The following is a 22,295-nucleotide window of genomic DNA, read 5'->3' on the forward strand; positions in this document are numbered from 1 at the left end:
CTTAGTCTTATTAGAACTTATAGAGCTATGTAGAACAATGTCATTGATAGAATTATAAGTATAAAATGGGTAGACCAATATTTTATTCAGACTTTGATAGACTCTATTATATTCTATGACTATTTATGTCCAATAAACTGTAATAGTCAATGATCGACTTATATCCATTCAATGATAATTTTTTTTTTAAAAAAAAACAAATCAAATAGTTTTTTTTACACAATAATGACTAGCAAACATTTTATTGAAATCAAAATTAATAAACAATTCAAGAGAGTTTCATCTTAAATTTGGATAAAACACACGTGAAAAAGGAACATAAATTGGTTAAATATTTTTCTTCAAACGTCATCACTATTACAAAGCCTTATCAAACACAAATCAACAATCAATTAAAAAATTCAAACCAACATAAGAAAGCACTTGTGAAAAACATATACTCCCTATTTACAAATCAACATAATATTCAATTACAAGGTCGTTTAAAATCCGCTAGCAACTCTTAGTATAAATATACTTCTATAAGTAATGTACACCCAAAGGTATGCAACCTATAGTGACTGATGGCAAATATCGAACTCCAATAGCTTGTCGAAAACTCAAGAGCCATCTGGTGAAAAAAGATGAAAAAGAAAAAAGAAAAAGAATGTACTAAAACACTTCAGTGACTTGTAAGTTAATGACAAAATAATATCAATAGAACTCATTAAAACATTATTAATGCAAGAATTGTTTATACTCAAATAAAACATCAAAGGGATCTATAATAAAAACTACTAAAAGTACATAATCCTAGCCAGCAAAACTTGCCACAAATCTATACCTAAATTTTTGTCACGTTTGTTATAGAATAATCTCAAATACGTGCTGTTATACAATGCATAGAATAATCTTAGATTACCATATTATATATCAAAGAATTTTTAATTATATACAGTTGAGCAAATTTCTTTTATACTTTAATACAATATTGTAATAAACGACTAAACACCTCAACACACGACATAAAGTGTATATATGTGTGTATAATGAAGATCTAGCAGTTTGAAAACGACCATAAACATAAAACTTTCGATCTTTCTCTAATACATTCTCAATTTATTTTCTCTAAAAAACAACCTTAGGTAACTTAAACATTTTTCAACGTAAAACAATTTTAAATTCTCAAATAAGCATAAACCATCTCAAGCACTTCTAAAATCATAATTTCAACTAAAATCGTGATATTACTAAAATTTCATAACAACTTTCAAACGAAGCTATTGCGAAATTGGCAATTAAAGAACACAAAAAAGAACGTAGAGATAGGAAAGATCGACACACAGATATACGTGGTTCACTAACAATATGTTAGCTACGTTTACGGACAGAGTGAGAACAATATTATTTGAGAGAATGTTTTCAAAATTACATTAAAACGACGTCTCTAAGGTTAGAGAGTTTATATAGTGCATTACTCTAATAACTGCAAATAAATAAATATGTTGAATACAGACAAATTCAAGACATTTCAATAGAAGCTCATAACAATAGATCTAAGATCATAGACGTTATAAACTCTTTAAAATTCTGTGCAATGATAAATCATTTTGTTTGCAATTCAGATATTCGTAACAAACAAAAAATTATCTCATAATCAAACAGTCAATATATCATATTCCCCATTTGCTGTTCACAATATGTTTTCCTTTGAAAATACACTATAAAATAGTTTTGAATATGTTTAGTTTGTGGGTGCTTTACCTTCAAATGATAGAATCATCTTCATAATCAGAATCTGCACAATCTTCCTCTTCATATCTAATGAGACTAAGAAATTTAAAGGAAAAAACAATCAATGGATAGTTTAGAAATCATAAGGAATGAAAAATATAATTTAGGGGTAAAGTTCCTATATTCCATTTCAAAATTATTAATGGTAAATTTTTTCAGATAAACAGCAACATGTAAGTTTTGTCGCGTAAGTATTTAGGTCTTGTTTGGTAATCTTTTCGTTTTTAATTTTTTTTTTTAATTTTTTGTTTCTTAGAAAAAATCATACATGTCTGGTAACTGTTTTTTATTTTTTAAAAAATATAATTGCTAACTGTCTTTTGTTTTTTATTATATATTTATTTTAACATTTTTTAAATCATAACGATAAAAACATTATCGATATTTTATAGGAATGAATTAATCATAAATCAGACAAAAAAATATAAAAAATAAACATATCGATAAAATAAAAAAAAATAAATAGTTTAGTTTGAAACTATGCTGTTTCGTTAAGACAATTTTATTTCTTATATGATACTCAATGTCACATGAATAGTCATTTTACAAAATAGAAAAATTAACTAATATGTGAATACAACCGTTCAATCACGCGACTCAACAAATACTATAATAATAGGTTAGTAATGAAGTAATTATGTATAAGAGAGAAAGGAATTGGGGTAATAATTTTTTATGTCTTTTGTGTATTAAGTATCATAAGAAAAGCATTATTAGAACCAATTTAGATAATCATATGTTTTAAGAAAATACGTATTTTTTCTTTAAGATTGTCTATTTCACACAAAAGAGAGGGAAAAAAAAAAAAAAAAACTTATATACACAATCTCATCTAAGGTTGTCTTTTTCTAAATTTTTAAATAATAATAATAATAAATTTTATTCGCATGTCCAACCATTTTAACTTTCAATTTTGAAAGAATTTTTTAAAAGCTTTAAAAAATATGAATGTCAGAATAAGAAATTACAATTGATGTGAATATAAAGTGTATTAAAAAAAAATATTTCGAACATTACTTTTCATTGAAAATTTTCATATAAAAAGTATGAAAAATAAATTCAAAGTTAAAATACAAATTTTATTGTAGTGAACAACTACAAGTCACATTTTTGTTTTCAACTTGTAACTTTTTCTTTTTTTCCTTTTAAATACGTTATTTTCAAATCTTCATAATTCCAAAAATAAATTATAAAATTTAATTTAAAACATACATACCACTGGCAGCATACATATAATTCATGGTCGGAAGTTTTGGATGGTTCTATTTACACTATTCGTTGTTGATGATACTTCAAATTCTGTATCTTCCACCCACATGGATTGCAATTCAGGTGTCATTATTACTCCAAGTGAAAATGTCTTCATTTTAGGGCATCTTTTTATGACCAAACTCTCCAAACTTGGAAACTCAAGCATGCATTTTCCAGAGTAAAAGCTATCCAATCGTGGTAAACAATCAAATTCCAGCTTACCCAATTTCTTGAAAATAACACTTTCATCATTTTCTTCTTTTGCTTCAACTATGCAACTCATTCCTTCACAATAAGACACTTCAATGGATCTGAGATTCACTAGGTTTTTTGCCACAGTAGAGCTAAACAAATTCATCATTCCATTGCATTCCTTGACGTGAAGTTCATTCAAGTTTAAGAACGTGATTGATGATGGCAGTAAATACTTCAAATTCTCACATCTTTCTACTTCAATGCTTTCCAAGCTATCAAAGCTTGTGGTCATTTTAGTGTTCTCCTTCCATATGTGTGCCAGCTTGGTACAACCATGAATTTTCACTCTCTTTAGACTTGGAAATTTCATGAACTCAATGACATCTTTTCGCCACACGTGTTTTAGATTTGGTAGATTGAGTAAATGTAACTCCCTCAAGGACCATGCTACTTTTGTGTCACCAAAACTCTCCTTTTCAATTTCAAAGATTCTCTTTAATGACGCACAAGAAGTAATTTCTATTGTATCTAAAGAAACAAGTGATGTCACCATGTTCGAAGGAAACATGCATCTTATTTTGGTGCACATTTCAATTCTAATTGATTGGAGTTTGCAAAAAGAATTTGTAGTTGGCTCATTATTTTTATGCCATAACGTCTCCAAATTTTTGCTTCCGATAATTGATAAATCATTCAATTCGGGAAATAAAACCTGTCATTTCAAAATATAATCCTTTCGTTATCAAGAGTATGGTCATCTGAAATTTTTTTCCTTAAAAAACTAAACACAAAGCCAACTTATGGGATTCTATTTTACCTAAATAATATAAAAATGTATCTTAACAATTTATTAAGCTTCGAGTTGGATAACAATTTTGTTTTTAGTTTTCTATTTTGAATTTTACATTTTCATCTCAATTTCCTTGTCATGTTTTCAACTTCCTTACAAAATAGTAATAATAAATTTGAGTTCTATTTTAATAAATATGATAGAAATTAAAATGAATAACAAAACAAACCAACTTAAAGATGGGAGTAGTGTTTGTAAAACTTTATTTTTTTAAAAACTAAAAACCAAAACCAAAGGTCAATCTAATAATCATTTATTATTTAGTTTTATGGTTGTTAAATTTATGTTTGTTTCTTCCAAATTTATCAATTACGATTTTTACCTTTCTTAATGAAACACTTAAATTCCTAATTCAATTTTAATACGAATAAACAAAAACACTATACATACTTTTCGAAAAGTATTTTTTCGAGCTTCCAAAATTTTACCTTTGTCTTCTAAAACATCAGTAGAAAGACTAGATGACAAAACATAAAAAGTTAAAAGTATGGATAAAGTAATACTTTTCAAACACTAAAAACTAAAAATCAAATGATTATTAAACAGAACCTTAGTTTTCTCTTTTCTAAACTTCGACCAAATCATTTAAGGAATAAATTCATATTTTTGTTTCTTTCATTTTGTTAAATCTATTATAATGTTTTCAAAACTAGATTATACCAAATAGAAAGCTATAAACAAAAACAAAAGCAAAATTGATTAAAACATAAAACAAAAGAAAAGTAGAACAACAGAAATTTGATGGTACAAACCTGCTGATCAAAAAAGGGAAGGATACTTTGTGGACTTTCTTGGATTAATCCTTTGGTACAAAAACTTGAAAGTTTATCCACATTTTCAAGTATTAAAGAAGCTAAAGGAGTAGTACAAATGTTGGGTTGATCTTCAATTTCCATGAATATAATCTCGTCCATCATACCACAGTTAATCACCTCAATCTCTTGAAGATCTGAAAGCCCTTTAAAAATAGAGAATGAGAAAAGATTCCTTAGCTGCCCACAAAATTGAATTGCTATAGTTTTAAGCTTCTTGAAAGGACTTATTGTAATATGCTTTGGAACAATATTCTCCAATCTCCTCATTCCATAAAGAATCAAATACTTTAAAGAAGTGAAATCACTTCCAATCAAATGTGGCATTTCTGAATTACTATGTTCATCAATAATCCATAGATACTTCAAAAGAGGAAAACCATTTCCATTTGGTTTGAAAATGCCATTTACAAAATTACCCATTGAATCACTTACAATCAACCTCTCACTTCTTTGCAATAGTATTTCAAGTCCTCCATCAATTGAACCAATTTGGGATTCAATATTAAGCATCAAGGTTGTTGCATATTCATTAGAAACTTTGGGTTGAATAATATCATCTGACTCATTACTACAAATCCAAAATTCTTTTAAGTTCTTACAAGTTTGTGAACTTATTTCGGATAGAATCTTAACTTTCCAACTTTCTAAACATAAATTTGAAAGACGTGGCAGATAATTCAATTCTGAAAGTTTGACATTCTTAATCAATTCATCTTTGTACCATACTTCTTCTCCCCATCTGCAAAAGCTATCTTGTAATTTCAACTCTTCTAGTTTTGTCATACTTGAAAAAATATTTGCAGGAACCACCTCCAATTTAGAGCAATTTAACACTTCTAGTACCTTAAGGTGTGTCAATTGACTCATAGTTGTAGGTAAATGATCTAGCATATTACACTTCATGATTCTCAAAATTTCTAATTTCTTTAGCTCGCCAATTGTATCGATATCATTAAATTCACAACATACCATACATAATGTTCGAAGGTTGTTTAACGATGATGTCGTCCATAACGGTCGGTGGAAACACATCCCCGTCATGTCCAAAACCTTAAGCTTTTCCATTCCTTCAAAAAATGCATATGGAATTTGAAGATTATTTTCCACCAACCAATTAGAAACTCTTAATATTAACAACTCAAGTTGTGGAAACTTCATCTTTGGGGGAAGGTTGTTTAAGTTATCACAATTTGCAAAGATGGCACGATGAGAACCACTTCTATACTCATCTTCCCATTCATTAAGTTTATATCCAATGTTCAATGTAGACATGTTGCCTTCATTTGATGCAATGTGTATGGCAACATCACGAACCACGTCGTGCATTTTAACATATTTGTCTTTTGAATCGCTGTCGGCTTCGAGAAATAAAGAAGACGATATTAGATCATGAACCAACTTCATTACCCTATTTTTTGCATCCTCCCATGTTTTTACTTTATTCAACAATCTCATACCCATGGCATACATTTGTAAATCTTTCATACCAATCTTATAATCATCTGGAAATACGCTACAAAGAAGAAATAGTAACTTGGTTTCTTCTCCATCTAAATATTCATAACTCAACCTAAGTGAAGCATAAACTTTGTCACTCACTCCTTTAATATCCATTCCAATGGAATTTTTCAATTTGCTTAAAGCATCCTCCCAATAGTGCATATCTTTTCCCTTCAATGCCTTTGCAATAGTATCAAGTGCAAGTGGTAACCCTCCACATTCTTTTGAAACCTCCTTTGCAATGCTTTCCATATAAATTGTATCAAACTTATCACCAATAATTGCCTTAAAAAACTTCCAGGACTCTTCTTCAGTTAGAGAACTCACTTGAAAACATTCTTGTGTATTCATGTTATTGGTTAATATATCTCGTGATCGGCTTGTCATAAGTACCTTACATCCTTCTTTACTTAATGGAATCCCAATCTCTTTTATAAGATCATATTCCTTCCACAAATCATCTAATAAAACGAGGATATTACCTTCCATTTTCGCCAAATTATTTCGTAGAAAAGACGCTCTCCCCTCCTTACTTTTTGGCAACTCTATGTTCAATTGATCTCCGATTTGTTCTTGTATTTGTGTTAGATCATTAGATCGACCTACACTCACGTCGATCACCCGATCAAACGATTTGTCGTCCTCTTTCAACACCAATCTCTTAACTTCATTGAGCAAATAAGTTTTTCCAACGCCTCCCATACCATATACCCCAACCTTATTGACATCAGGCTTTGCAAGTGCATTCTTGATATCTTTAGCCAATGATGTTTTTGACTCCAAAACTTGATAATCTCCAGGAACAATGGTATTCTCAGTATCTGCAAGAGGTGCACGATATCCAACTTCCAAAAACTTGTTTCTTTTATCTATGAGTTGAAGGATATAATTCACTTTCTTCTTTGTTTCTCTACTTAGTCGGTATCTTTGAGCCAAGTTAAAGCATGATGGGTTGGAACTGGATAGCTGATGATGGATCATTGCACCATCTACATCGGTCAGCCACTTTGAAACTTCATCAGAGACCGTATACGCCTTGCCTTTTGCTTCCTCAACCCTTTTATCTACATCCCTTTTAGTAGTCTCAAGATTTTCGATTTGCTCTTGAAGCTCCTTCTTGTTTTTGTTGTAGCAAACTAGGTAACCTAATTGATGTCCAATAGGTTTAATTGTTGCTGCAACGACTGAGACTAGAACATCCATTCTTAGTTACGGATGTTTTCCTTTCAAACTCCTCTTGATTATCCCTACAGATGGCAAAATCACCACAATACTAATTAACAAGAAATATTTTATATAGATTTAGAGGAAAATGTATGTTTTTACCTAGTTAGTTTGGAGTTTAATTTTCATTTGGTTCCTATCTTTCTTATTGTTATATTTGAATTTTGAATTTGGTTTCCGTTTGATACAAGTTAAAGTCTGCTTGGATTGATTAGGAAAAGGTGTTTTTTTTAAAAAAAAAAATATATTCGTGTTTAAATTCTTTTAGTAAAAAACGGTTTAAAATGAACTATAAATATGTTTTAAAACCTATTTTGAGTGGTTGTCAAACGTATCCGTTTTTCTATTTTAAAATGAATTATTTTCAAAATTAAACACTTCAAAAGTTAATACGAACATATATTTAAAGGGTTTAAAAGTTAATGATTAAGAGTTAATATTTCAAAATATATGGTCAAAAATTATTGGTCGGTTCGATATTTTAGGGGTCATTTCATAACTAATTATCTTTTAATTTTTGACTTTCAGATTTTAATTTTTTAAAAAAGAATGGGTTTGATAACCGATTGAGTTTTCTATTTTTTTCCTATTTAAAGCACGTTTTTAAAGTGTTAAAATATTTTTTTTAAAAAAAAAAAAAAAAACGGTTTCTCTTTTTGAAAAAACGCGTGTTTTGATATTTTTTCCGCATTGTTCTTTGATTTATTTTCCATTTTATCATAATGATTTCTATTTATTTATATGAAATTGAATTGCAAATAATGTTTAAAATATTTTCTTGTTTTACATTTAATTTTCACATCAATTCTAGTTTTTCATCTTAGGAAGAATATCTTAAAGTTTCTAAAAAAACTACATATTTCAAAATAAAAATAGTTGGAAAAAATGCATAAATATTTTGTTAGTGTTCAAGGACAAATAAAATATTTATATAAAATTATAGTATTCGATAAGTTATGTGGCTGAAGTGTTACATTCAAAGATTGGTAAGTTGTTTTATATAAGAAGAGTATTTATGTCACTTTTTGAGCACCATAGCTGGTACATAATTTTCTTAAGAAAACAAGGTGAATTAGTTGGGTCTAAATTTATTGTTTTCATTGTTTCTTTATTCTCTTGTAATTTGTTCTTACAAAAAATAAATCTAGTTTCTAGTATTTTGTCAATTTGTTAATATTGTTGTTTTCCTCATTTGATTTTTTATTCATCAATATAGATATTATTTTATCAATATAGATTTTATAAAATGAAATGAAATATTATAATAGTATATATTAGATGAAAAGAATTGTAAACACTTTCATTTTATTTTTATAAAAAATATAGAACAAAAAATGTCACTGAAACAAAAATATGATTTTGAATGATAGATGATGTGGAAAATGTATTTTGTTTTTTACTTTTTAATAAGATATGTCTTTTTACGTACACTTCAAATCTACATCAATTCTCGTTTTTTTTTCAACAATATATGTACAGTTAATATTTACCCTTTAATATTAATAAAAAATGGAAAATGATATTATAAAATGGCAAAAAACTTAATAGATAGACACAACAGCCTCTAATCCAAGGCATGCAATTAGAAATAAAATTATCGACATTTATAATTAAAACTACACCGCGTTTTCCGAAAATGAAAACAGGTTTTCTAAGAACTTTTTTTTTTTCCTTTCTGTCGTTCTTAAAATCTACTAACAATTTTGAAAACGTTTTTAAAATTTAAAAAAAAAAACCAGAAAATTGAACAGAAAATTATTTCAAGTGTTAAAATGGTTGAAAATAATTATAAGATAGAGCAAAATTTTAGAACTACAAATGATAGACGTTAATAGGCCGTGTCTTTTAAGTAACAATGATAGAAGTCTATTAGTATCTATCAATGTCACTGATAGACACGGATAGAAGTCTATCAATGTCTATCAGCATCTATCATTGATAGTTCTAAAATTTGATATATTTTGTAAATATTTTGGTTCATTTTTTTATATTTAAAAATAACCGAAATAGAATTTTAAAGAAAACCTATCATTCTTTAAAAACTAAGAACTAAAAACGAAAAACAAAAAATCAGTTTGTTATAAAACACATCTTATTTTCTTCGTTTTTTGTTTTTAAAAATTAATCTTATAATTAACCACTATTTTGTTCTATAGTTTCTTGCTTTTATTACTACATGAGAATAAAAACACTTTCAAAAACCAAGGCCGAAGTAGTTTATAAAACTACATTTTTCTATTGAAATTTTTTAGAATTCAAATGTGTTTTTGAAGGAATTTAAAAAGTTCATCCAAAAACTGTATAAAAAAAAGTATCATGTCCAAAAATATAAAATAAACAACAAAATGATCATAAAAAAGAATCTAGATTATATAGGGAAGATCATCAATGGTCAATTATATGAAGAGAATTCAAGACAAGGTTACAAGTGAATTAAACATAGTTAAATACCACTTTTAATTTATTTCACATTTACAAGTAACTTGGAAACATGTTTACATGAAAATCACATTCATAAATATAAATTCAAACATTATTAAATCAATTTTAAATGATTAAAAACATATCTTCGTAGTAATTTTACACACAATAAAAGTAATTCGAACTCTTTCGACATCATTCCTAAACATGACAGTAATACTAATAATGATAAAACAAAAAAAAAAAACGAAAAACCAATATTGAGCTCGAAATTTAATCATAACTTGTGAACTAGAAGTAGATGAACATATAAATGAAAAGAAAATGACGTAAGTAGGTATAAGAGGTATTCTAGAGATATCACTCACCCGGTAGAAGGCTGAAATGTTGATTAAAGTGAAATACAAAAGGGTTAATTTGTTTAGTGAACGTGGGGGAGTTGTATGATTTATATGCTTAATTTTAATTATCCATGTTTGGGAAGAGGAGAATATATAATCTTAATTAATTTAGAAAAGTGTGGGTTGAAAATGTTTGGATCAGTTGGATATAAATGAAGCTTAGAATATGCCTTTTCCATCTTCATTTTTTTCTTCGTTTTTGAGTGTTTCTTTAGCAATCCCTTGCCTTTCAATTTTCATCTTGAGTGGACTGATGAAAATTTTGTTGATTTTCTTTTATTCTTTTAACTTTCTTACTACTCATTGATCACCATTAATATTTAGTTATCGTTCTACATTCGTGTTTGAAATACTTTTGAAAGTTCTACATTTTAAAATAATTTCTACTATTAAGAGGGGTGTAATAGATGATTTTTTTTTTTTCAAAATAAATTTTATTTATATATATTTCTTTATTCGTCTATATATTTTGAATTGTGGATATGATTTGATCCAACCTTTGTCTAATTCTAAAAAGTATTACCTAATCGATAATTAAAGAATATAAAAACGTAAAAAGTATTAACTAACAGATATACGTGATTCACTAATAGTGTGTTAGCTACGTTCATACGGTAGGGGAATAAAAATATTATTAGAGATAATGTTTTTTTAATACAGCAAAAACGATGTCTCTAAGGGTTATAGAGTTTATATAGCACACCGTTCTAAACCCTAGTGTCATAATCGTAAATAACTACAAACAAGTAAATATATGCTAAATACGAATTTTGAATAGGTTTCGGGAGTGTTGCCCCCTAACCCCCACCAGGGCATGCTACCCCTGGACCCCAGCTCGCTGACCCATACTTGGTTGTTTGAAGCACCAACAAACAAATAATTCAAGGCATTCAAACAAATTTCCACCTTGACTTGAATTCTCTCCTAGATAACAGATGTACCAGATGCAACATAAATCAACATTGCCAGACGTACCCATACTTCTCCCTCATGCCTCAAAATGTCCCACAAAGGGGACCACTAACAATTCAGAATATTCAGCAAGTCCAAACAATGTTGGAACTTGCCTTGTGGAACAAGTTTGGTGAACATATCAGTAGGGTTATCAACAGTACCAATTTTCATCACTTTAACTCTCTGCTCACCTGTTAAGAAATGATATCTTACATTAATGTGCTTACTTCTCTCATGATGAACTTGATCCTTGGCTAGGCATATTGAACTCAAACTCTCACAATATACAATAGCTTGGTCATGATGCAAACCAAGATCACCAACTAACCCCCTCGACCATATTCTCTCTTTAGTAACTTCTGTCAAAGTAATGTACTCTACTTCAGTAGTAGACAAAGTAACTGTATGTTGTAAGGTTGTCTTCCAACTAACAATAGAACCACCTAGAGTGAACACATAGCTAGTCATAGACCTTCTACTGTCAACATCTCCAGCATAGTCAACTACAGAATATCCAATCGCCGTGTCATTCCCATAAACGAGACCAGCGTCAGATGTACCTCTAAGATAATGAAAAATCCTTTTAATAGCTTGCCAATGCTCCTTCCCAGGTTGACCCATGAACCCGCTGACAACACTAACAGCATGGGTAAGATTAGGCCTAGTACAGACCATAGCATACATCAAACTTTCCACTACACTAGCATAAGGAACTCGAGACTTGTACTCCTTCTCAGCTTCAGACTGTGGTGAAAAAAAAATGACGACGAGTATTTGCGCACTGGGTGTATTTATAGGTTTAGCTGATAACATACCAAACCTGAAAAATATTTTTTGAATATACCCTTTTCGTGACAAGGAGAGCTTATTCTTATCTTTGTCCCTATAAATCTCCATATCCAAAATTTTATGAGCAACACCCAAATCCTTCATATCAAACTCAACACTGAGAAGATTCTTCAATTTCAAAATGTCAGACTTGGACTTTGTAGCTATGAGCATATTATATACATATAAAAGTAAATAAATCATCAACCCTGAAGAAACCTGTAAAGGGACCATTAAACGGAAGAAGATCGTCCCAATTTCCAAAATTTTATAGAATACTAATTTTACAGTAACATACATTATGAATAAAAAATTTATGACATGCATAGGCTTAATTAAAGAGAAGAAAAATAGAAGGGTTCGAAACTCTTACCTTTGAAAAACAGTCTTCAATGGATTCCCTCACACTAATGAACATCACCTGTTGGGGTTGATACCCTAAATCTCGTAGGGTCCTATACTTTGTAAACCTTGTATGAACAAACTTATAAGTGATTAATAATATTTGATATTTTATTCACTTTGTCTATGAAATATGTGATATTTTAATTGCATTGACCACAAACCAATAAACTATCATCCATGGTTATCGTTGTAACTTAAACATATATATGGAGACATACAGGTGGATCCTATTTAAGTGATAACCTAAATGGTCTATATTATATGGATAAGGCTCGGTATCTTATCCTGCTAACACTACGAGTATGGCCTGCTTTGTAGATGTTACAAATGTTGTAAAGTGCTACAGATGATCTGATCCTGATCATTCATGTATTAGACATGCGAGCGAGGATATTCTATATAAAGGAGTTTGTATAAGACCGGACCATGAAATGCTTAGTCTTATTGTATAATGTCGTTCATAATAGAGACTTTCATTTCACCAGGATGACCATAGGTAACATGACCTTAATCCTGAGTGAGTTGTGAACTCTGTGCGTCGAAGCCAAGGGTCATGCATTAGAGAGCAAAGTTTGAGATGCTAGCTTATGTTGACAGCAAAAAATAGAATGTTGCCTTAACCTAATAGAATGTTGACTAAGTCCTAGTAGGATGATTAAGGATCAAGTTAGAACATGAAGAAGACACCAAACCACATCCATTAGTTGGACAAGCTAAGGGAAGACAACTAAGGATAACATGCAAATAGGAGGTGGCCTACATGTGGAACTAGGAGAAGGGATGCAAGCCTTATAGATGGCAGCTCCAAGAAGCCCTATGCATTGGCCACTCCAGGTTGAAGACAAGAAGACTCTCCATGCAAGCTAAGTGCCAAGCTGTGGAGGAGTTAAAGTGCCTATAAATACCTTGAAGGAGGGACCTCATTTGCATCACGAAATTCCTTTTTCAACTTAAGGGGTAAGGGTGAGATGAGAGTAGAACCTGAAGGAGGAAGGGGAGGCTAGGCATCCAAAACATCCAGGTAGGCATTGGACCTCTCAGAGTCAGGCGTTGGAACCTGTTTGGGTGTTGGCAAAGTGGGCCAGGCGTCCAAGCCTTGTTAGCTGAAAGGCAACCTTGTGTCTAAAATAGTATTGGTCGGTTAGGAAGCTTAGTTCTCACCTGTTATGGTTGGTAAGATGAAGTTTAAATAAAAAAGGTATTCTAAGGTTAATTTAGCCTTAACTTTAATATTTTATGTTGAGTATAAATCCTTCTAGACTCGAGAATTTCAAATGGAGGATGAGTAGTTGTCGATTGAGAGCGAGTGATTGTTTTTAAAAGAACGTCTTGATTTATCAAAGTTTTAAAGATTTTGTTTTTATGCTTTGAGTTAATTGGGACTCTAGTTTGAATGTTTTTGCTATGATTTCCAAAGAAGTTTCATAATTATGAAACCTAGTACCAATACGAGAGCTCTACGTGAACATATGACGAGTGCTATGAGTTGAGATGGTTCTGCATTTGCACAAAAACTGAGTGTGTTGAGTTGGTTCCACCTCAGTGAGCAAAGGTGTGAGTATGGTTCCACCTTATTAACCAGGAGTATGGAGTTGGTCTACCCCGGTGAAGTCAGAGTACATGTCTGAAGTATAGTTATCTCATGTTTAGTAACATGCTTACAGTTTTATCACATGTTAGTTATTTATTCCAACATGTTTTGAATTATGAGTTTATTTGAGAAAGTAACTAACTAACTGCCACAAGAGGTTAAGATTTGCAACATACCAAAGACCTAGCGCTGCTTAGTCATGTGCCTTAAACTAGGGTTGATTATCATGAGTAAACTATAGTTTGTAAAAAATAATAGGACAAGTTGTGCGAAATTGTTAAGTTAGTTTGTTAGGCAATGAACTATTGAATGTATGGAATTCGTATTTTACGTGTAACTATAGCTAAGAATGGAATAGTTTGCCAGTAGATATCACAAAAGGGTTGTATCTACTGTCTTCACGCTTCCTTCCGGGTTCGAGAGGTCAGCTTAGGAGGGGGTGTGACATGTAGCTTGAATCTCCAATGGTACACGAATAATTAATTAAACTATTTAATTAAATTATTCACGGTTCATTAACTATTGGCACTCCACTGAAGACCAAAAGCTGCACTCTTCGCACTATAGATATATTTAGGTGTCAATTTGATGTAACCAATAAATAGTATAATGACCTTTCACAAATTGCTTTTAAGTACAGCTGGGTCAGAATTATAGTTTTTAATAGGCAAATATATGCTAAATATGAATTTTAAATAGGTTTTGGGAGCGTTGCCCCCTAACCCGCACCAGGGCATGCTGCTCTTAGACCCCAACTCGCTGACCCCCGTACTTGGTTGTTCGAAGCACCAACAAACAAATAATTCAAGGCATTCCAACAAATTTCCACCTTGACTTGAATTCTCTCCTAGATAACAGATGTACCAGATGTAACATAAATCAACATTGCCAGACGTACCCATACTTCTCCCTCATGCCTCAAAATGTCCCACAAAGGGGACCACTAACAATTCAGAATATTCAGCAAGTCCAAACAATGTTGGAACTTGCCTTGTGGAACAAGTTTGGTGAACATATCAGTAGGGTTATCAACAGTACCAATTTTCATCACTTTAACTCTCTGCTCACCTCTTAAGAAATGATATCTTACATTAATGTGCTTACTTCTCTCATGATGAACTTGATCCTTGGCTAGGCATATTGAACTCAAACTCTCACAATATACAATAGCTTCATCATGATGCAAACCAAGATCACCAACTAACCCCCTCGACCATATTCTCTCTTTAGTAGCTTCTGTCAATGTCATGTACTATGCTTCAGTAGTAGACAAAGTAACTATATGCTGTAAGGTTGCCTACCAACTAACAACAGAACCACCTAGAGTGAACACATAGCTAGTCATACACCTACTACTGTCAACATCTCCAACATAGTCAGCTACAGAAAATCCAATCGCCGTGTCATTCCCATAAACGAGACCAGCGTCAGATGTACCTCTAAGATAATGAAAAATCCTTTTAATAGCTTGCCAATGCTCCTTCCCAGGTTGACCCATGAACTCGCTGACAACACTAACAGCATGGGTAAGATTAGGCCTAGTACAGACCATAGCATACATCAAACTTTCCACTACACTAGCATAAGGAGCTCGAGACTTGTACTCCTTTTCAGCTTCAGACTGTGGTGAAAAAAAAATGACGACGAGTATTTGCGCACTAGGTGTATTTATAGGTTTAGCTGATAACATACCAAACCTGAAAAATATTTTTTGAATATACCCTTTTCGTGACAAGGAGAGCTTATTCTTATCTCTGTCCCTATAAATCTCCATATCCAAAATTTTATGAGCAACACCGAAATCCTTCATAACAAACTCAACACTGAGAAGATTCTTCAATTTCAAAATGTCAGACTTGGACTTTGTAGTTATGAGCATATCATATACATATAAAAGTAGATAAATCATCGAACCTGAAGAAACCTGTAAAGGGACCATCAAACGGAAACAGATCATCCCAATTTCCAAAATTTTATAGAATACTAATTTTACAGTGACATACATTATGTATCTAAAATTTATGGCATGCATAGGCTTAATTAAAGAGAAGAAAAATAGATGGGTTCGAAACTCTTACTTTGAAAAATAGTTTTCAATGGACTCCCTCGCACTGATGAACACCACCTGTTGAGGTTGATTCCCTAAATCTCGTAGGTTCCTATACTTTGTAAACCTTGTATGAACAAACTTGTAAGTGATTAATAATATTTAATATTTTATTCACTTTGTCTATGAAATATGTAATATTTTAGTTGTATTGACCACAAACCAATAAACTATCATTCATGGTTATCATTGTAACTTAAACATATATGTGGAGACATACAGGTGGATCCTATTTAAGTGATAACCTAAATGATCTGTAGTATATGGATAAGGTTAGATACCTTATCCTGTTAACATTACGAGTATGACCCGCTTTGTAGATGTTACAAATGTTGTAAACTGCTACTGATGATCTAATCCCGATCATTCATGTTTTAGACACACGAGTGTGGATATTCTGTACAAAGGAGTGTTTTTAAGACCGGACCACAAAATGCTTAGTCTCATTATATAACACTGTTCATAATAGAGACTTTCATTTAACCAGGATGACCATAGGTAATATGATCTTAATCTTGAGTGAGTTGTGAACTCCTGCCCATGAGGGCGGTCCTTTCATTTGTATGGGTGAGAGTGGCCAGATCGCTAACTCAATAAGCCTATCATTTTGGATAGTTGTCTGATTGGGGAGTTGGAAACACATTTACCCAAGATGGAATTCACTTCTTTATGGAAGTAGGGATAAGTAAATAAATTTCTCCCTTAAGGACTGATTCTGGGTCTTAAACAATGTTGCGCCACACCTTCTCCTTGCCCGAGAAGGATTTAAACATAGTAGGACTCTGATCTATTTTTCATTAGAGGGATCAGTGGTACTTAAATAGTTAGATGTAACTATATGGGAGAAATGTTAATTTGGCCCAGCTGTACTTGCAAGCAATTTGTGAAGGGTCATTGTACTGTTGATTGGTTATATCCTATGGACACATAAATATATATGTAATGAGAAGAATGCAGTTGTCGGTCTTTAGTGGAGTGCCCGACAGTTAACGGATGGTGGATAATGTAATTAAAGAGTTTAATTAATTATTCACTTACCATTGGAGCATCAAACTATAGGTCCATAAGATCCCCTTGGTAGCTCAAAAGAATTTAGTTGAGAATCAGTTTTTGGGCTAATTTGAATTGTTTAAATTAATAAGAGGGAATTTAATAATATCTGATATAATTAAATTGATTCAATTATATATGATATAATTGACATAATATATTTCATACATTATAGTTTAATTGGAGGAATCAATATTTGAATGTGATTCAAATATATTTTTTATGAATGAGATTCATAGTTGTTAAATATAAAATAGAGAAAAGGAACTATAGTTTATATTGTATATGATGCAATATTAAAACATATATTATAAATAAAATATGATAAGTTGGTTATCATATTTATTTATATTATTTATTATTTTGAATAATAATCATTTTTTCTTTCAAACCACCTTAGTGGGTGGTTAAGCAGTTTTTTATGGCAAATAGAATAAATAAAATATATTTTTATTGTTCTATAAAAAAATCTACACGAAAAACAAAAAGATCATACAATAGGCTACACGATTGAGAAGCTTGCTAGTTGCTATACGAGAAGCTTACTAGTTGCCATACAATAGTCATTTTCCTCCATATTCTTCCTCCTTCAAACTCTCAAACTCCCTCCTTACGAAAATAGTCAGAGCCCATCACTCCTGGGTTCTCATCCTGAGAATACCGAGGATTCCAAGTAGTACTATCTTCAACCTTTTGATTCATGATTTTCTTGAAGAGGGTCTTCAAGTTCTTGTTGTTGTTTGAAGAGTTCGTGACTGTTCGACGGTTGTACGAGAAGAAGTGTTCTTCAAAGGTATAATCACTTGATCTCTATTTCTTGTTTAGAAAGCATGTTGTAATTTTTTTTTTAGAATGCATAAATTGTATTAACTATAAATTTGTAATTTCAATCTAAATGGATTTGAATGATCCACTTCCGCTCAAGGATATCTTTTTAAATGAGTTCTTTCACCACCAACATTAAAAAGGTCACTACCACAAAAGCAACATCAGTATTCTCTAGATGAGAATCCAGGAGGAGTGGTGCTTTGGCTATTTTGGATTTTGAGAGGGAAGGGATTTTTATTTATTTATTTATTTTTGGTAGAGAGGAGAAGAATGAAGGATAATAAAAATCAGGACCTTTCTATCATATTCAACACACTCCTCTGTATTCCTTGGAAGAAGAACAAAGAAGAAAAAGTGCAGCCTTCCACTTACGTGATGTGAAGTGGAATGGGGGAGGGGGAGTTACAACTCCCTCCCATTAATTACTTTTAAAAAATTAAATAAAATAAATTAAAAATTGACCTTTTTAAATATAAAAATATTTAAAAATATTTATACTTTATAGTAAAAAGTTTCAAAAATACAAAGCACTTTTTAACTTTTGGGTATAAGGTGTAAATATTTTTGGGAATTTTCTATTTACAATAATTTTCCATTAAAAAACATAATTTATTTTTATAGATAATTTAATATATATATATGATAAACACTTTATCATATAATATATATATTAAACTATATGTTATACCAAATATAACATATAACCTATAGTTTATATATTGTATCAAGCACAATATAACATATAGTTTCCTTCCTCTTATCAATGACATTTAATATAAATCATATTTACATTAAGTTTTACAATATGAATCCAATTCATATAATTAATATTTGAATCATAATCTTATTTTCTCTCATTAATATTATAATGTATCAAATACATTATAGAAATTATATTATATATAATTAAAATTTATTAATTATATCATATCTAATTAATTCCCTCAATTAATTTGAACAATTCAAATTAATCCCAAAATTGATTTTCATAAAATCGTGTTGAGCTACTGAGAGGACCACATGGACCTGTAATGTAAAATCCCGACCAAGATTAAACCCTGAGCCAAGTAGCTACGTTACCTAAGAAGTTCAAAAGAAGAGAAGGCTACGCTAAGGAAGCTAAAATTTACTAAGTATTTGACTTATGCTTGGAAGGGGATTGAATTTCCCATGAAAAATTCTAAGTGTTGGTACATAGTGGTTTAAACCTAACAAGGTGAAGTTAGAATTTTGGCTAAGTATCCAACTATGCAGTGGAAGTTAGGAGTTAAAACCATGCCATAGTGAAAAATGGCGGGATTGGACTAAGTGTTTGAGGCATGCTTTGGGCTTGGAAATACTTGGAGGCATAAACTAACCTAAAGCAGTAAAATTGGGCCATGTGTTAGAAACTACTTAAGTAGGACGCATACTAAGACCCTTTTGGACGCATGATGAGCAATTCTTAGGTACCTAAGGTTAAAGGAATGCATAAATGAAGAAAGGGTTGTGTGGGACAAACCATGCGTTGAGATTGGCAAAACCAAGTGAAGGGAATAGGTGTGGATGCATGGTATGTTGAAAGCAAAAATTTGGCTAAGTGTTTGGGAGAAAAATGGACGCATAGAGCATATAGTAAGGGGAAATCTAACCAAGTGCTAAGTATGAAAGGAGTAAGAGCTTAAGCTTGGGTATGCTAACCTAAGTTGAAGAAATAGTTGGAGTTGTTGAAGTTTCTAACACATACCAAAGGCAAATGAATGCATAGGACTAGTAAGGATAGCTCAACTCATAGCTATGTGCTGGAAGAGAGAGCTCAACTCGTAGCTCAGTGCTAGATATTGGCTAAGAGCTGGAAGAGAGAGCTTAACTCGTAGCTAAGTGCTAGATTTTGGCTAAGTGCTGGAAGAGAGAGCTCAACTCGTAGCTCAATTGGGAAAAACCCTAAATCTACTCTACCATGTGAGTGCATGCCATGAGAATTTTGGCATAGGTGAATGCATGAGGGGAATTAAAGGTGTTGTAACCTAAGTATAGAGGCAAGTTAGTAGTATCAAAGAGGAGCCATGCGTCAAAGCTAAGGGTCTTGTGTTAGAGAGAAAAATCCGAGATGCTAGCTTATGTTACCAGCAAAAAATAGAATGTTGCCTTAACTTAATAGAATGTTGACTAAGTCCTAGTAGGAGGTGGCTGATTAAGGATCAAGTTAGAACATGAAAAAGACACCAAACCACACCCATTCGTTGGACAAGCTAAGAGAAGACACCTAAGGATAGCATGCAAATAGAAGGTGGCCTACATGTGGAACTAGAAGAAGGGATGACACCTCCAATAAGCCTATGTGTTGGCCACCCCAGGTTGAAGACAAGAAGACCCTCCATACAAGCTAAGTGCCAAGCTGTGGAGGAGTTAGAGTGCCTATAAATACCTTGAAGAAGGGACCTCATTTGCATCACGAAATTCCTTCTTCAACTTAAGGGGTAAGAGTGAGATGATAGTAGAACCAGAAGGAGGAAGGGGGAGGCTAGACATCCATAACACCTAAGTAGTCATTGGAACCCTGTTTTGGTGTTGGCAGAGTGAGCAAGGCATCTAAACCTTGTTAGCAGAAAGGCAACCTTGTGTCCAAAACAGTATTGGTTGGTTAGGAAGCTTAGTTCTCACCTATTATGGTTGGTAAGATGAAGTTTGAATAAAAAAGGTATTCTAAGGTTAATTTAGCCTAACCTTAATATTCTAAGTTGAGTATAAATCCTTTTAGACTCGAGAATTTCAAACGGAGGAAGAGCAATTGTCGATTGAGAGTGAGTGATTTTTTTTAAAAGAACGTCTTGATTTATCAAAGTTTTAAAGATTTTGTTTTTATGCTTTGAGTTAATTGGAACTCTAGTTTGAATGTTTTTGCTATGATTTCCAAATAAGTTTCATAATTATGAAACCTAGTACCAAGACGAGAGCTCTATGTGCACATATGACGAGTGCTATGAGTTGAGATGGTTGTGCATTTGCATAAAGACTGAGTTTGTTGAGTTGGTTCCACCTCAGTGAGCAAAGGTGTGGGTATGGTTGATGTGTGTTTAATGCGAAGAAATAAGGTGTAGAAAGCGATGGTGGAATATGCGTTGTGCATGCAAGTTTTCTTAGCAAGACCCAAGTATAAGTCCTACTGAGTTGCCTGGTAAGCCTAGAGTTGAACACAGGGACTAAGGACACAGTATGCGATGGTAAATTTCGATTACTTTGCGGTAACAAATAAATCAATGTGTTGGTTGGTTTCTTGTTTATGGTATAAATTTATGCAGTGTATTTGAGAAAAGAGCTAATAATGCGAAAGATACAATAAGTATGTGGAGGAACGGGTTGAGAAGGTCTTTAGCTAGTGTTTCCTGAGAATGCGTTCAAGCTATGCGATCATGCTACACTCATGCTATAGCAATTCATTTTCCAATGCAAATGTGATAGCTCCTAGTTTTAGGACGCATGCGATGTATGCGATGATGTATATAGAGCTTATTCTCAAGTCTCTACTTCTTTCCTATGCGATGATGAAAGATGTACACAGGTACAAGGTGACCGCATACAATCATATCCTATCTCTAGGATGCATGCAATGCGTTAATAACAAACAGAACTTATTCCTAAGCTTCTATCTCTTGATTATGCGGTTCCAATCTGACTCTCCTGAGCCTAGATTCTAATCTGACTTTTCCAAGCCTTGATTTTATCCTTAGACTACCTCTCGAGTATCTCTAGAGGACGAATGACGCATACATAATACAAAATGATCGCATAAAGTGAAGATCCCAAGTTATGCTAGCTAAGTGCTTCTCAACCCATTCGATAGTTTTAGCTACTCGTGCGTACGTAAAGAGAGTGACAAATATAAAGATGCAATTTCCATTTTATAAATAAGTTCAGAATACAAAATGACAATGGAAGAATAAAGGTAGAGAGCCTGGTAGCAATATCTTGCTTCCCAAGGCTTTTACAATGAGTTATCTCTATTCTACCCAAAAGATGTTCTTGCTTCCGCAAGAGTTGGCCCTCTCTCTTGTTTCGACGCTTCTCGACACTCTTCTGAGTTAACCAGGACGATCTCTTGGCGTATTCTCCCTTCACTCGC

The 22,295-nt window shown here is 32.0% G+C and overlaps 1 protein-coding gene across 1 annotated transcript; it reads right to left on the reverse strand.

The window, feature by feature from the left end:
- Nucleotides 1–314: 314 nt before the first annotated feature.
- LOC120088785 (disease resistance protein At4g27190-like) lies at nt 315–10,509 on the reverse strand. The gene is made up of 5 exons (XM_039046222.2): nt 10,398–10,509; nt 4,822–7,631; nt 2,990–3,931; nt 1,744–1,809; nt 315–610 (listed from the first exon to the last, which is right to left on the reverse strand). Exons 2-3 carry the CDS (start codon nt 7,585–7,587, stop codon nt 3,011–3,013), a joined length of 3,687 nt encoding a protein of 1,228 aa, XP_038902150.1. The 5' UTR covers nt 7,588–7,631; nt 10,398–10,509; the 3' UTR covers nt 315–610; nt 1,744–1,809; nt 2,990–3,010.
- Between the last annotated feature and the right edge of the window lie 11,786 nt (nt 10,510–22,295).

This window comes from Benincasa hispida, chromosome 10 (genome assembly GCF_027475165.1).
Source record: "Benincasa hispida cultivar pf3 chromosome 10, pf3_genome.v1.1, whole genome shotgun sequence".
Classification (NCBI taxonomy): Eukaryota; Viridiplantae; Streptophyta; class Magnoliopsida; order Cucurbitales; family Cucurbitaceae; genus Benincasa; species Benincasa hispida.

Coding starts and splice junctions, on each gene's coding strand:
- LOC120088785 (XM_039046222.2), bottom strand. CDS start 7,587: ATGGATGTTCTAGTCTCAGTCGTTGCAGCAACAATTAAACCTATTGGA. Junction 3,932..4,821: donor TTCCCTTTTTTGATCAGCAG/GTTTGTACCATC, acceptor TTGAAATGACAG/GTTTTATTTCCCGAATTGAA.